Genomic DNA, 17,932 nt, shown 5'->3' on the forward strand with positions numbered 1-17,932 from the left:
TGTGTGGGTTGGCCTTTTATCCTGAAAGAAAGATGATAAGAAAACATATGCAAACTAGTAGAAAAGTTCTGGCCATGCTGCTTGGATTTTTCTGAAAAAATAAAAAATTCGATGGTTCTGTAGGCCCGCTTCAGTTTACACCTCTAGAATCTAAATTTTGCTAATTAGAATCTTAATCTAGGATGTTGGGTATAGTATTTATGAATTTCATTATTATTAAGCCGTCCTCCAAGTTCCAATGTGTAATGAGCTTAAAATCAGAGTTAGGATGGTTCATCTGGCTTTTCGAATATACAGGTGAGGGGTGAGTGCAATTTCATTACCTAAAACTAATACTCACACACACTCAGACACTCTTCTGTAGTTAAGATCATACGGAAAGTTATTGGTTCATGATTCGGTCGCGTGATCATGCAGACATAGCAGAACTGTTGAGTATTTTCCAGATTATGAATGGGGTGACTTTGAAGGGATTATATATACAATTGCCTATCAACAATTTGTAATATAAGGATTTAAATATAAACACACATAATGATACCTAGCATGAGGTCCCATGGTCTAGTGGTCAGGACATTGGACTCTGAATATCTCGGTGGGACCTTATTTTGATACTCACACACTCAGACACTCTTCTGTAGTTGAGATCATACGGAAAGTTATTGGTTCATGATTCGGTCGCGTGATCATGCAGACATAGCAGAACTGTTGAGTATTTTCCAGATTATGAGTGGGGTGACTTTGAAGGGATTATTTATACAATTGCCTATCAACAATTTGTAATATAAGGATTTAAATATAAGCACACATAATGATACCTAGCATGAGGTCCCATGGTCTAGTGGTCAGGACATTGGACTCTGAATATCTCGGTGGGACCTTATTTTTTGGTTTTTTTCGGAATTTGAAGCTTACCATTGATTTGGGATTTGAAGCAATGAAGACTTGTGGTTGTGGGTTATTTTCTTCTTCCGGAAAAACGCATTACACAATATTATAATTTATAATTCAAAGGAGCGCCAATGGAAAATATGAATTACAGAAAATTGTAGCTTGTTTTAACTGAAAACAAGCCTTCAAACAGATGAAGAACAAAAGACAACCACTACCAAACCCTAGTTTTGTCTCCCTCCCCATAAAAGGGAGTCTAAAACCTGCAAACAATTTGAATTTTCCACTTTTCAGCTACCCCCTGAAAATGGATGAAATGTACAGGTAAAGAGTTAACAAGCAATACATCCAAATGTGGAGACTGCTATATTATTGATAAAGAATGAAGTACAATAATCTTCCATTTAGTCATTTTCTCGCTCTACATCTTGCAAGTTCAACGGTTCGGGAAAGATCTCATTGGAGTGTCTTTTGGTTGAGAACGAATGACCATGTCCATCGTTTTGCCCGCTTTCGTCAGAACCCGAATGTTTGAAACTGTTAGCATGTTCTGCTTTTCGAGAAGGGGCAGTAGGCATGGCCGCCACATCTGAGGAGCTTTGACGCCAGCTGCCAAATAGGGCAGCATTCCATGACCCTCTCGAGGAAGTAGTTCTAAGCCTTGCTGAGCTCATCTGCTCGTCTCTTACAACTTTCAAAGGGTTTTCCAAAGCTTTAAGAATATATCTCATTAGAGGCCGTCTCGTGGGCTTTGGATTGAGGCAAGATCTCGCAACAATTGCCATGGCCCACACTTCCTCCAGCAGATCCTCGTCTATGATTAATGAGGGGTCGACAATGTTTGTCACAAGTTCCTTATCATATATACTGATGTAAGGTAATGTCGCTTCTAACCACTCCTTCGTCGTGGTATCATTTGATGAACTGATACCCAACTTGCCTGTTACGAGCTCCAGCAAAACCTTCCCGAAGCAGTAAACATCATAGGCACACGTTGCATTTTTCATACCTGGCCATTTTGAAACACACAGAATTTTACAAATCTTTAATCACCATCAAACCAAATAGACAAAATTATGAAGATTATGTCCATGTTTCCTCCTTTCCGTCTATGTTGCTCAGACTCTATTTTAGAGAAGTACCCGTGTCGGACACATACGACAAGGATAAAGGCATGGGATCCTTCTCGAATCCTTTAAATCAAAAGAGGATCCTTTATATCGTTTCTGTATATATCCCTAAAAATGCATCTAAAATTGTAAGTACACAAGTTTCTAAAGTAATTTAAATTTTATAAGATGTATCTCTGTACCTGTGTCTAAAATTTGGATCCCTTTCAGCCGCATCCCCATATCCTAAATTTTAGAGGAAAAAAATCGACTCCTGAATATGTATCCCATACCAGACACCTACACTTGAGTCCAAGCAACATAGTTTTCCATAAATCTAACTTTCGGGAAAATTTTCTGTCTGTTTCTAGATTCTAATACAAGGAATAATTCAAGTGAATGGTTCTCAAACAACTGCAGAAGTGAAGAGTGTAACTGCAGTTTCATCAAATATTAGATGCATATTAGAAGGAAAATATCGGGAATAAATCAGAACATGAAGCAATATTCAATATTTATTGCTTTGGGAATCTGAGCTCATGGATTAGTTTTCTTCCCTCCATCAAAGCAAGCGAATGTCACTCACAAGTTTTGGAAACTTGAACCAATGATAAGCTTGATATAGACAGGTAATGAATTCTTCCAGTACCAAGACTATAGCAGAATTTCTCTTCAGCAGTCGCCCTCTAACAATGAATTTTAAAACCAGTGGTTCTGTTTTTGAAGACTATAAAACGAGACTTTCCATAATTTCTACTCTCTAATCTTTGGAGTTGGATCAACCCCACATTATAAATCTAGATAGAACGAATACGTCGTTGTCTTGGCAAGGAAATTTATTCAGTGGCATTTTACTGCCCCACCAATAATAGAGAGAGGACAGAATATACGAAAATAACTAATGTTTCAAAAAATCCCACATACCTGAAGTTCCTTGGTCTGATGACCTGCATAAAGAGAAACGAAAACAGTGAGAACCTTGTTTAAGTATACAAGTAAGCTGTACAAGAATACAACAGAATCCTTTTTTCCAATAAATTTGAGTCGGCTACACTAGTAAGCTGTACAAGAATAACTTCACTTAAATCACAAACAAAAGTGGCTTTCTTAAATCTTAATAAACTCATTAGCTGGTCCCAAAATTGATCACGAACATAGAAACTATTTTTCAGTAGTCAACTTCATTTTTATTTTGGCTGAGTGCTTAAAAGTTACTTCTCTATAAAGTAAGTTAAGAAAGTAAGTTCTAAAATTGTGATTGACAAAAAAGTACCTTAAAAATAGCTTTTACTTCTTTTTAAGCTTAGCCAAACATGCTAATATGGTCAGCGTCTCCTAAGTTCCTTTATAAAGCTATAGCAAATGAATATTGAGAAGAAGAAAAAAATGTAGCTTTGATGGACAAAAATACTCACGGTGGCAACCGCAGCAACCTTGTGATACTATTTTGATTAGTGTCCCTCTCTTGAACACAAACTTCGCTCAAGCTTCCTAACCGCACTTCAAATTTATCATCAAGAAGTATGCTGCTGGCTTGAATGTCCCTTCAAGGACAAAAACAAATAATTACCGCCATTAAAATTAACGCCGAGCGAGGTAGATTGAAGGAGATAAAAATCCAGCGAAAGCATTCATTGATTAAATAGAAAAGTTGTGAGAGATTTCATTTGTGCTTAAGACAGTCACCAGAACCAGAACCAGAAAAAAGAAAGCAGTTAATAAATATAGATTTCATGATGCACAGAACAATGTAACCTCTAAACCCCACAAAATTATAAATCTTTACGGTGGTTTGTATCCCTAGAGCAGAAGTATTTGATTAACTTTTGGAACTGTCCTAGGCATAATGGAAATAATGTACTAACCCTAACTTTAGCGTTCATATGAGATCTCCCAGGTGTCTACGGTGATTAAGAAAAAAAAGTTCGTTGCTAAAAGTGTAACAATTGTAACTGATATAAATAAAAGGATAAAATTAACTCTTGGTAAATTGGTTTCTTGAATAACTATAAGAGTATTTGTACCTAAAGGTGTTCAATTTTTCTGGCTGCAAAGTTGTAGGGAATATGCTCTCCCAAAGTCAAAAATACGTAATGAATTAACGGCTTGGGCACAAAGGTCGGGTTGTTAAATTATGTGTATATATATATATATATATTCAATAAATCTATTATAACGAAGTAAAGCTGCATCTCCCTGATGTACAGTCATTTAACTACAAGCGAGGATAAGCACCACTAAAATTGTGAAAGGAAGTAAATAGTGCAAGAATATGACATAGAAACGTACAAAATTATGAGATTTCTGCCTCACTTGAATGCAATCATTATTGCTCTTCCAAGTATGACCAGACATTTCTAGAAGTTGGGTGGTTAATTGACAGTCTCCAATCACCAGCCTAAAGTTGTGGGGGTATACCGATAGCAATGACAAGCAATCATTATTTTCCAGAAACTGTACTCTATTATTGATTTACATCTATTTCCTAGTTTCCAGTCAGACAACATCGGCTATGAATTGCAAATAAATTAAATGAAAGCAGCTCCAGCACCCAACACAAATTTCCTCCATTCTATACACTACACCCTCTATTTAGAAATTAGATGCAAGTGCAGTGTCATGCGTATGTATCTAGAGCGACAAACTAAACCTTAAGCATAACATTCAATTTTCTATGCATCCTAATTCCTTTTATGTTTTCATCTATGAATGAGTAGTCTTATCACTTTGATAAGTACTTTTTAATGCACGCCTACACATAAAGCTCCAAATATGTGCCATGCAATCAGCTTAACATGGAAAATGAAATCAGTAGTAATTTAAGGCAAAAAGGCAAATCACAAATGAAAAAATTGCAACCTAACTAAGCCCAAGAATACCTATGAACAAATGGCGGATTACATTCATGGTGTAGGTAAGATAAACCTTCTGCAGCTCCAATTGCAATTTTCAATCTTGTTATCCAATCCAGTGACTGTAAACTGCCATCATCTGAATTTGTTTTCTTGAACAATGAACTGGATAGGTCTCCATTTGGCATGTATTTGTATATGAGAAACTTCTCATTCTCATTCTCCAAGCAGTGTCCCAATAGAGGTACCAATCTTTGATGAGAAACCTTGCTAAACAGGTCCAATTCTAACATATATGCTTCCTTTTTCACTGATGAACGCAAATCGAATTTTTTTATGACTATAGGGTTTGCATTCTCAAGGATACCGCGGAAGAAGTCACCGGAATGGCCATTCTTGATCAGATTTAGATCACTGTATTCACCCGTGGCTTCAAGAATTTGCTTATAGGTAAATGCGTCTCCTAGACTAGAAAAATTTAGCGATGCTCCAAAAGGAGAACTTCCATTTGCAGGAACAGGCCCCACGCCAATGCTCCTCTGGTTTGTTGCACCAGTTTTGCGCTTGCATAAAATCAGCAGTACAAACACAATTGCCAAAAGTGCAATGAGCCCAGCAGCCCCCAAAACAGATGCCAAAATTATTACTTCTCGGTGGGTCTTGTCAGATTTAGGTGCAAGAGGCTGAGTGCCATTTGGCATTCCAAAATTATCAAACACCAGGCCCCTCTCGGCATAGAATGATGCGCATTCACTGGCACTCCTTTGACTTGCGACATTCCGGAGACAGTTCCTACTTAAAGGCGTGTTTCCACTGGCATAATCTGGAACCCTACCTTGGAGATAATTCCCAGACACGTCAATAAACCTGAGTCTCCCTATTACAGATGTAAGATTCCCATAAAAGAAATTCTGTGAAATGTTAAATACTGCAACACTGGCATTAGCATTCAAGCTTAGATCGGGCAGTGTATCAGTAAAGTTATTTCTCGAGGCATCTAGAAACCGCAATTGGGGCATTGACCACAGCACAACTGGAAAGTCACCAGTGAAGCTATTATGACTCAGAACCAGGTGCTGCAACTGAGTCAAAAGGGGGAACAAATCGCCAGGCAATGTTCCAGATAGGAAATTATTCCCAATTATCAATTTCTGCAAGTTTTTCAGCCCTCTCAGACCAGGGGGAATGGATCCCAATAATGAATTAATACTGAGATCAAGGTCAACCAGATTGGAAAGGTCACTGAGTTGGGCGGGTATAGAAGAGGACAAACTGTTGCCTGAAAGATTCAAGTACTGCAGCCTAGACAAAGTGCCAATTTCCAGAGGAATTGCCCCGGAGAAGAAATTCAAAGACATATCAAGAAACGTAAGGTTCCCAAGGGCTGAAAATGTCCTCGGAATCAATCCTGTGAGGGAATTCTGCGAAAGATCAAGTACAGAAAGGAGCAACAACTGACCTAAACTTGTAGGAACTATTCCAGTAAGATTATTATCAGATAAATGAAGTTCAGCTAAGCTACTCAAATTGCCAAGACTAAATGGAATAGTACCAACGATTGAACAAGACCTGAGATCAAGCACTTGCAGTGAGCCAAGTCGAAGGCCAAACCACTCAGGGATAGAACCCGGAAGTGCCAAATTCGAGGCATTGAATGAGGACAAAAAGGTGAAACTCTGTAAGGCATCAACCAAGAACTGGGGGTTTTGACTTCCCTTTCGAGTCCTCCTGAACCCGGAAACGTTGATCCCTGTAACCCGCCCATTTGTACATTTTATACCCGCCCAGGCAGTACATGGGTCGGATTTTAAAGGCCACTCTTTTGCCCTCAACCCTAATGAAGATCTCAATTGAAGCAGTGCCAATCTTTCTTGCCTTGACACCAAGAATTGCTGCTCTACTGTACAATCAATTAGCAAGAAAAACGACACAACACAGACCAGAACCACCTTGCTACACCGATTCACCATACCTTCATTGAACTTATAATAAAATTGGCTTCACATTCATACATAACCCTTACACTAAAGAGCTATTGGGTTTAGAAAAATTCAGGATTCTAAGAATTATAGAGGAATACACACTTGATAATTATATGTTGCCTTGAAATAAAAGAAACAAACTTTCTGGGGTACCATACCTCAATAGCTACAAGCAATGACGCTTTGATTCTTCAAACTCACAGGTTCTATTTTCTCGAAATGTCTCTCTCTCTCTCTCTCTCTCTCTCTCTCTCTCTCCTATTTCTTTCTTCCAGTTCCAAAGAGGGAGAGGGATTACAAAAATGAAGTCAAAAAAACTGGGCTTTAGATAGACAAGACAATGACAGAAAGATATATGAGAAGTCTATGTATACTTATACGTATCCAGGAAAGGGGACCTTTTGTTGGGGCTTATGCTCACCGTATGGTGGCGACGGAGGGTCCGTAATTTAAGGCAGTTGCCGAGCCTGTTGTTAAAATTTTGAGGTTAAAATCAACAGTTAATTTTATTCCATACATTATTTGAATCACACTTTTTTAATAACAGATCTTCTATAAATTTTTATCAAAAATTTTGCCAAAAAACTCCTTAATTTCTATTAATTTTAAATAATTGTGATTTAATATAAAGTTGGACTTGAAATTACTCGTGTACTTCGTTTTTAAATAAAACTACAATGAGTTGAGTCAAAGTTTCTTGAGCTTCTTTATGGGCTTAGTTGAGTAATAATTGATGGTAATTGCTCAATTAATGTGCTTGTGTGTCCAGTTGTGTAAAATTATAACTAAAATTTAAGTCCCAAAATTAAGTATTAAATGGTGTAAATTTAAATTTTATAAGAATAATACAATCTGATCAGAAATTATTAGAAGCGAGAGCCATATGTAGACGAAATTAATATGGTAAGTTGTGATTGTTAATTTTAATTTGATTCAGACCGTGACATAATCGATGAATCTAACAAATTCAAGAAAAAAGTATAGATGCAATAAAAATGGAATTTATTTTGTATTTACTCTGAAGAACTAGAAATTATACTCTGAAAAACATATATATTTTTAACAAATTTATACGTGAATTTTTAAATGAAAATTTAAATAATATCGACGTCGGAAAATATCTTTTTACACTATAAAGTCCGTTTGATAGACCATTATTTTCCATGAAAAATGGAATTCAAATTCCAACTTTCACTTTTTAGCTGTTTGATAGCATATTTTTTTCTAGATAATTGGTTTTCTTGATTTTCTTGCCACATGGACATTTTCTTGGTGGGAATTGGTTTTCTAGGCTATGCTATCGATTTTTTATTTTTATTTTTATTTTTTTTGGCAATTGAAATAAATTTTATCTCTAATTGTAAAAAAAAAATGTTTTCTTCTAATTGACAATTTTCATATAAAACAAAGTCAAAAGAATACCAAAAGACAGATGATTTTCTACTTTTTTTTGACAATGGAAACAAATTCTATCCCCCATTACCAGTAAATTCTATATTTTTAATTGACAATTTTCATGTAAAATAAAGTTAAACGAATACCAAAAAATACTTTTATTTTAACATTTTTCAAGTGAAAAATTATATCAATCAAACACAATAATTAACAATTCTCAGCAAGACAATTCCCTGAAATTCATTTTCCTTCCACCCAAATTTCATCTTTATAATCAAATCGGCCCTAAATTTTCTCTCATTTCTAAAAAGTTGCACTTTAAAGACCAAGTCAAACACTACCCAAAGTCAACTGTCAACTCCAATTAGGCAACAAATTATTAGTAAAAGCCAAAAACACCCCTTAAAAAGAAGCGACAAAAAATTCCACACGATGTGCCACTAACCTCTTCCAAAACATCTTGTCCGCTTGACATCTCTACAGTCCTAAAATGACCAAAGAATAATAAAATAAATATTATAAAATATTTTATTTTAAGCAAATTAAATCCATGTTTGTTATCTTTTAAAAATTTAAATTGTTTGCTACAAGATAATTTTTCACCATACATTCACACAATAAAATATTCTACACACAAATCAATAAAATTTTCTTATTTTTTAACATTATATTTTCTAAAAAATATTATTCAATAATTTATTATTTCTAAATAAATTGTATCACGCAAGCTCTAAATGCTTTTATCAAAAGAGGATTGATTAAAAAATGAATATAATAATGAAAGTGGAATAATAAGAGTTCAACTTTGACATTTTTCTATTTTTGACCAATATCTCATTGAATAGTCCTTGCCATTTTCCAATTCTAGAAATTTGCAGATTAAGAAAGAAAAGAAGTAAAATTAATATTGGAATTTCTATTCTATTTTCTAGCTTCTTAACCATATATATTTAAACATTTATTATTGCATATTTTGTTTCATTTTTTGAACATTTGAAAAAAAATAATAAATAAATAAATTATTTGATTTTGATATTAACGTGACGGTTCATTCACATACTTTTCTGAGATAAATAGATGTTATAGAAATTTTGCAATGGACAACATTTTGTGGGAAATTTCAATGATTTTGACATGAAATCAACCCCACGTATAATTATTTTATTTTTATAAAAAATACATACAGCTACGAGACTAACTTTCATTGATGTTGCCATACATACATTGTTAAGAGTATATCATACGTGAATTATAGATGAAATAAATAAACAATATTTAAGAATTTGTGCTACTTTTCTTAACTCGTGTTTGATTTAGTTAAAAATCGTATTTTCAGTAAATTTTGGTAAAAATTGATTAAACGTGTGATTGAAAAGTTGATAAAGGCTTGTGAATTTCAACATGATACTATAAAAGAAATTGAAGAAAAATGAAAACCAAACATAGATTTAATAAAATTCACATTTTAGAGATAAAGTCAGGCAGTGTAATATTTTAATTTTGTTTCTTCTTTAATGATGTACAATCCGCCTACAAACTAAAGCAGACTTGTGCAAACTTAATCTAATTGCAGTTGACTCTTAAAAATACTACCCATTATAGCTATGTAATGGGACCGACTGCAAAGAAAGGTTTGTCATGGTAATGTATTAAGAGAAGTGTTGCAATGCCAAGGTGGGGGTTCACAGAACCCCCACGGGCTCCTCACAACACAAGGGGGTGGAGCATTTTTGAGGATTTTTTTCTTTAATAAAGGAAGATCCACCTCATGTGAGAACCCTGTAAAAGCCTGTAAAGTTGAGTTTGTACACACAGTTTTATTGTTGGATTAAACCCCAAAAGAAATTGGGTGAAGGATCTCCGAAACAAGATCCTAAGAAACTAGGTAAGACTCTATCGAAAATTTTAGAATCTCTTAACAAAAAAAAGAAGTTAAATCAAAATACAAATCTATCCACCAATTCATAGAACAATAAACCAAAATTTCTCAACTTCGATATCTCAATGAGGCTTAAACATGGCCTATATTATGTTATTAACTCCACAAACTTGATCAAGTTCAGAGAATCTTTTCACTTTCCATTGTCATTCAATGCAAATTATGAGAAAACGCCTTTGAATATAATCTCACGTTTGAGTGGTACTATAGGGAGTTGTTAAAATGATATTTTTAAGTTTGAGTCCATATTTGTTTGTTTTGTTATTATTTTAAGAAAAAATAAATGATAAAATAATAAGCATTCGAATCACCATTGGTGCGTCCACTTCGTAATTTGTAAATTAGAGAAATTTCTCTCTATGCCCTCAATATTTGAAAAATATGAATAGATTTTTTTTCTTATAGTAGCTTTTGTTAACTACTACTTGTGATCGAGGGTGAATTTAGGGGGAGCATCCTCTAGGCTACCACACCCAAACCCAAAAAGAAAATGTTGTGAATATATTTATCTTATGTATTAGTCGAGCCCAACATATAATTTGTCCGTCCCACATAAATTTCTAACACCGTCCATGAACTCTATTACATCTTGTCAACTTCTATCCTACACATCTCATTCATGCCTCTATAGCGAGAATAAGATTATGGTGTAAGTGAGAAAGGTGTATGGTGGTGGGATAACTTAACAAATTAAGACTTAGATAAGGGGGGAAATGAAGGGGCTTGAGTTGAAAGAAGAAGTCTTATTTTTTTGGGAAAATTGCACTATCATAATATGCTGAATTTTTTTGTCTAAAGCATAAAGAGAGATTTTGAAAGTGCAAATCGAAGCTTCTTAAATAGAAGTTGCAACAACAATCTGAATGCAAAAATCGATCAACACAATTAAGCTATTGTATCGTTTAGCTGTAAACTTCATCAATAGACATTATCATAATCTCGAGCAATGATAGTTTAGTGAATTATTTCACCAAATAGTTACTATATTACGAACCATTTCAATATTTTCTAGATAGAAAAAAAAAAGCAAAAAGTTACAATTATCACCTCTATGTTGGCCTTTATTTTCTTAAACTTCTCACACATTAAAAGCATTTCCAATAGATTCTCTAATTTTAAAGAGCGTATTTTATTATTTGGAGAGCATCTATAAATTTAGAAATTTAAAATTTTGAAGCACTCTAACAAACTCTTTATATTTAATACTTAATTTTACTAATTTCAATCAATATTTATTATTTTCTCTATCTTTTATTTTAACTAACTTTTCTCTATATATTTTTTATTATTTCACTTTAAATGCGTTTAATTGTAGAGAGTAAGTTTCACTCTATAAATCTTGAGAGTTAAATCCACTCTCTAAATTAAACTGTTAATTTAAAGAGTTTTTTGGAACATAATTTTGAGATTGACTTTCTAAAATAGAGATCATTATATATTTAAAGAGTTTTTTTGGAGATGCTCTAACATCTTTAGGCTCTAACAGTGTACACGTATTTTACGAGTTGGATGGTATATATACATACATTTATATAAGTTTCGTTTGATCCCCATTAAATTCAATTACATTACATTCCATTTTTCTCTCTCCTATTTTCAACCACACAATTTTCCATAAAATAATATTACATGTAAATCAAAATTTTTTCTTTCTTTTTTAACCACTCATTTTTCTAAAAAATATTATTTCCCCCATTTTCATTTTTAAGTAATGGGGTCAAACGGGGCTAAATACGAACAGGTGTGGATGCCCTTTGCTATTTTGAATTATTGAGGATATTATTTTGTTATTTAATTTCTCTAACATGATCCAGTTCAGAGATTCCTTCGCACTTCCACCAAGTTGTCAGTGCATGTTCTGGCAAATTGCTTTGAATAAATTAAAAATCCTTACCCTCGGTTAGATCATAAATAGTTTGAACTCGCATGGAAGATTATTACTAATGCTATTTAGTCCCGTTAATTTTAGGTGGCGTTAATGTGACATTAAAGAATATATGAAATTTAAAAAGTCATTTAATTTCACATTTTATTCAATATATCATCTATTACCACCTAAACTGGGGTTGTAATCCCAGTGAAAGTATATAACATTATTCTTATTCATAACTTATTTAACTAAAAAATCTGAAGGTCTCAACTGCTGAAATGCAATTAAGAAAATCATCAATTACAAATTTACGCTAAATCAATCTGGGCTCTCTCAAGTCTCAATTACGTTTGTCCCGGACACTTCACTGTATTGCTCGTCCTATTAGTTGGTGACGACCATTGTAATTCAAGAATTTCAGCCACTCTCTCATTCTATCTTGTATGACAATACTCGCTAATATTTATGTGTATGTTTCGCACGGTTTAATTCGCTAACAATTAAAAGGGATCAGACGATTGTGTAAGGGACGAAACCTCTTGAGACAAAGTCCCGAAAAGGGGTATTCTTTAATTGGCGATGAACTTTACAATTGGAAACGAAAAACAACGTGCCTCCAAGGAGCGCAAGCACACGAGTTACAGAAAGAAAAGTGTTTAAGTCCAAAAGCTAAGGAAATGAAAGTTACATATTCTCTGTTCGAGAGTTTTGAATTCGGTCCTTTGCTTCTACGTCCTTTCTCCCTTTTATACCTCATAGACGATCTCTTTGTGATTAACTACTCTGAAAACTGCTTAATCGTCCTATGACTACCCACTTTCTTTGTAGTGGCCATTTTGTCATGAAACTGCCTTTTAACTGCTGCCATTATCTTTCATCGTTCAACTGCCTTCGATTGAATTCCTTGAGTTGTGGAACGTGATAGGGCTACTTTAACAACTGCCTTGATAACTGCATTTCTTGATAACCACAATGCGTTATGTTTGTTGATACCTTGGGCGACTTGAAGGTTTGGGCGAGAATAGAATAACAGCTCTGGGCGACCGTATGACGCTCCATTCGTTCAGATTCTGGGCGACTTGCAAACTTGGACGATGGTGTTACCGCACCCTTGGGCCCCTTATTTGGGCCTTCACCTTGATTCGTTCGATTGGACTTCGTTCTTTGGGCTATCTGATTTGGGGATCCTCCAATTGGGCTTTACTTCTTGGGCTGTTCGATTTGGGCTGAAATTTTATATGTCAACAGTGTAAAATCTCAAGAACCTCAAACCTACATGTACGAAGAAGGATATGTACCAATATCGTAAATTCCTTCGTGCTCATTTCAAGTTCAAAGTACCATTTTTTTCTTTATAATCACGGGTGTCCGTGCCAATTTACGCATACCTCGACTAATTCCACGAAACCCTGAAATTCAAAGTACCATTAGTAAAAATAAGAATCCACTTCGTTAGATTATATCCACCACAAACCTTTTCTTGTTTGAGCCTCACCCTTCTAGACACTGTTCAAACGCTTGTAAGGGTAAAACTATCTTAATAAATTATAGAAATCAAATAATTTTATTTTATTATTATTATTATTATTATTATTAATTTTTTATTTTTTGGGTATCGAGATAAAAAAATAATAATAAGAATGTTGCGTCTTGAGAGTGCAATTTTTGTTCTTGATCTCGATAAATTAGTGGCTTTAATTGGTGGCTTCCATAGGAGATGAGCAAATGATTAAGCAAAAGGGTTATTTGAATAGCATTAAAAGGCAGATAAGCCTGGGATCATGAACCCAGTTGTCAGATCCATGATTAGCTTTTTATTTGCTTGTTTATAAATGATTATAATCAATTAAGGCAGCGTAATTAGGAATCTAATTATTTTTTGCACTTTGAATAATAATTAATTAATGATTAAAAGTATAATTTAAGTGGGTAAGTACACGTGACGTGACAGCCAATAACACGTGATTACCAATTATCCCTTTACTAGTTCCAGATTCTTCTTGTTCTTCCTAAAATGGTGCAATATCATATAGTATTCTCTTGGAAAATAAATTATGTTGTAGGAGGCCTTTAATATTTTCTCTTCTTTTTCTTTTTAATATTTTACTCTCCAACCTTTACAATTATTTATTTTCAGTTTAAGTTTTTTTTTTTTAATCTACTCGAATGTGGAAAAATTAGTTTTTTTTTGCAAACTACCAACTATAAAAAATAATAATTAATTTCCTGATTAATCTTTATCGTTGACCATTTTCTAATTCCCAAACTAGAGGGCTCATGGGAGAGGGAGAATAGTGAGGGAAATGATCAGTCACGAATCGACTCGAGCATTTATGAGTGGGATTGTATGGTTAGCTGCACTGTTTTCCCTATATCTTATCAAGAGTTTGTTTCATATAGATTTCATGGGAGTATATTTTATGAAAAAGTTATATTTTTCAAGTATTATGGTTAAAAAGGTAAAAAAAACAAAAAAATAAAAATACCGAGTTCTGGTGGAAAAATTATTACATTAGAAGAATGTGATTAAAAAAGAGTTTAAAAAATTATATCAAACATGGGCTTATTTTACCTCTTGAGGATCATAGAGCACTTTGTGTACATTGCAAGTTAAATTAACAGCAATATATATACTTGTTCGTGTTATTAAATTAATGACTAATACGATCAAAGAAAGAAAATAAGAATGAAGATGAAGCGAGATATGCCATAGCAAAATATCTTTAAGATAAATTTCGCCCCTTTCATTGGTGCTAACAGAATAATTGGACGTTTGTCTTCCAAAATATATTGCTTCTTCCAAAGAAGGCATTGCACTATACCAACCTTGCCGATCGAACCAAAGTGTAAACAATAATCTTCTGGAATGAAATAGACACGAATTAAAAACTCGAACAGAATTTTGAAAATAATTCGTACATAATTTTATTCCAACAAAATAAAAGGAATAGAATTTTTTAAGAGATGAGTGATTTATAAATCAATGATAATTTGAATTGATGGGAAAAAATGGAACTATCTCTATTTTCATATTTTCAAATGACTTGTTGAAAGGTTACATCTCTCAACATAGACCACACCTTTTCATGTTAAATGGTGTAGTATACATCTTTTTATCATACACCTTTTAAATCGACACACCCATTCTGAACAACATGACTCTTTACGATTGAAGAGACTCCTATTGGAGACATATTTCAATTCACACTATAAATAACACTAATTATTCCGACAGTTCATTGTGAAACAAATTGTTATAAACTGAAGTATCGAAGACAAAAAATGCATGTCACATTAATTATTCGGTACACTACACCTCACCCTTTCTTAGTCTCAATAAATTCTTTTCCATTAAAATCAATTAACTAATGTTCAATTCCAATAATAGAATTGATAAAACGATAGCTTTACAAGGAAACCTACGATTTGTTTGCAAGTGGAGATCAAGAATCCATAGTATTTAGCGCATGTTTGGTAGCAATTAAAATCAAAATTTTAATCAAAATCAAAGTTAACAATTAATTTAAACTACACATTTCAATGGATTTGCAACTTTTTAAACCACACGTTTTATCAATTTCTATCAAAATTTACTGAAAATCTGATGTTAATCCTCATCAAACAGGAGTTTAGATTATCTACTCCATTAAGAGTTTATTTGAGTTCTATTTTATTGTAAAAATGTATACTGGGATAGTAAATTGGTGGAGAACGTATGATTAAAAATTAAGAATTTTTTTTGAATTTACATGTAATATTATTTATGTTGAAAAATGTACGATTGAAAAGAGAGATAGAAAGACGTAATTTGAAAATAATGGGGATCAAATAAGGGCTAAATAAAATATTCCATCTTTCTCGTTAACATTAAAAGGGAACCCCTAGATATCAAGTAAATGGAAAAACAAAAAGGGCTTCCTAAATCTAATCGATCATATTCCAAAGAAATGAAGAAACAAGGGTAAATAATTCAACACAATTGATAAATAATAAAAAATCCTAATGCTGAAAATGTAGGATTTTGGGTCTTCTCGTAGACCGCTAGAGGCCCAAAATCTACAAGTTCGAGAGTCATCTTGTGGATTAAGGGTTTTAGCTTTACTGGGCTAAGGGTCCAGTAAAGCCGGCCATCCAATTTCACAGATTGAGGCCGGTTGACATAATCGGCCAGGCCCGAGGTCATGTTCAGATTTTCATTTTTTTATTTTTATTTTGGATAACCATGTAAATGGCAATTCTAATTCTACATGTCCAGGCCCAAAAAGGGTGGGAAAAAAAAAGGTCAACTTACAAAAATACCCTTAAAATTAAGTGTGTTTTGAAAAATTATATGAAATGTTTTTTGAAAGTAAAAAATATTGTGTAAAATTAAAAAAGTGGCACAATGTCACTTTTTTATGAAAATTTAATTTTTTTAAGAACAAAGGTGACAGTGTCACTTTTTAGTTTAGTATAACATCTTTATTAAAAAATTATATACAATATCATTTTTATTAAAAAGTGATGTTTGTCATTTAAAAAAAAAAGTGATAGAAATTTCTAAAAGACGATTGGAAAAAAGTGACAAACACAAAACAAAAGTGATAAAAAAAATTTTAAAAAAAGTGATAATTACTAAAAAAAGTGATAAAAATCCAAAAAAGTGGTAAAAAGTGACAAAAATTTAAAAAGTTACACAGAGAAAAAAAAAGTGACAGAAAATGAAAAAAAGTGACAATCACTCAAAAATTGACGAAATTAAACATGAGACAACTTAATTTTAGAAATACAACATCCTATAAGTTGTAAGTGACATAAATTTAAAGAAGTGACAAGAAGTTAAAAAAAGTGACGAAATTAAACAAGTGAAAGATAATATTTATATAGTACAATAGTAAAGCACAACAAATAATACACAACAGCACTATGGTGCATGAGAATTGACAGATTGTAGTTCTATTCGGGCTCACTATTGTTAATCAAAGAAGTCATTCACGATTAAACCAAAATTTACACAAACCATTCAAAACAGAAATTTAAATGCAGAAAGTAAAGTGTAAATACAAAAATTTTTCGGCCGAAGCCCCAGAGATTCAGCTTAAAGCCTAATCCCCTGTTGAGCATCCATTATAAAACGGATCTAGCTCGGTTGCACTAAAAACTCAAAATATGGAAGTCAAAATACAGAAGTACAGATCACAAGATAGTCACAGAGACTTATCTTTCTACACGAGGATGATTGAACTATACTTTTCACAGGAATCACTCAGATCTGTTACAAAGCACTACCGAACTCAAGAATCACTCAGATTCTAGTCACTAATCACTCAGAAAAGTTGAGCATTCATACAATCAATAGTATTACAGTGAGATTACTGTATTTTCTCACTATTTTCTCTTAAGAAACCATATCACAGAAGAGAAAACACGAAGAGTTTTCAAAAGGAGCGTATGAACTCAAACGGCAGAGAGAAAACCCTAGAAGAAAATGACGATTCAGCTGAGTGAAATGAGTCCAATCAAAGTAAATAATATCAGAAGCATCCAGAAGCCTGATCCAATGGCCACCATCATCACACGTGTCATGATCCAGTATAATGTTGTTATTTAAAAATGAAAGAAGTGTCAAACTTATTAAACACGATTTCAGCTTTAAAAAATGTGGAAGCAATATGACCAAAGGTCCAGGGTTCGAACCCAACAATCTCCACCTTGCTTCCAACAGTTTTGAGTATAGTGCAGCCAGGAGTTTAACCAACATTTTACAATTTCATTTGCCCTAGTTCCTGCACAGTTAGTGAAAAGAATCAATAGACAATATCTTTAAACAGTTCTGAAACTTATTTAAACGTATTACTTTTGTTCCCATATCAGATGGATTATGTAAAGTAGCAACTTTTGCAATATTTAACAAT

The 17,932-nt window shown here is 33.4% G+C and overlaps 1 protein-coding gene across 1 annotated transcript; it reads right to left on the reverse strand.

The window, feature by feature from the left end:
• Nucleotides 1-984: 984 nt before the first annotated feature.
• Nucleotides 985-7,280, reverse strand: LOC111380551 (probable LRR receptor-like serine/threonine-protein kinase At2g16250). Its single transcript, XM_023004145.1, has 4 exons — nt 4,880-7,280; nt 3,416-3,544; nt 2,925-2,947; nt 985-1,900 (listed from the first exon to the last, which is right to left on the reverse strand). The coding sequence occupies exons 1-4, from the start codon at nt 6,820-6,822 to the stop codon at nt 1,296-1,298; spliced, it is 2,700 nt and encodes an 899-aa protein (XP_022859913.1). The 5' UTR covers nt 6,823-7,280; the 3' UTR covers nt 985-1,295.
• Nucleotides 7,281-17,932: the final 10,652 nt, after the last annotated feature.

The sequence above is a fragment of the Olea europaea genome, chromosome 3 (genome assembly GCF_002742605.1).
Source record: "Olea europaea var. sylvestris chromosome 3, O_europaea_v1, whole genome shotgun sequence".
NCBI classification, from domain to species: Eukaryota; Viridiplantae; Streptophyta; class Magnoliopsida; order Lamiales; family Oleaceae; genus Olea; species Olea europaea.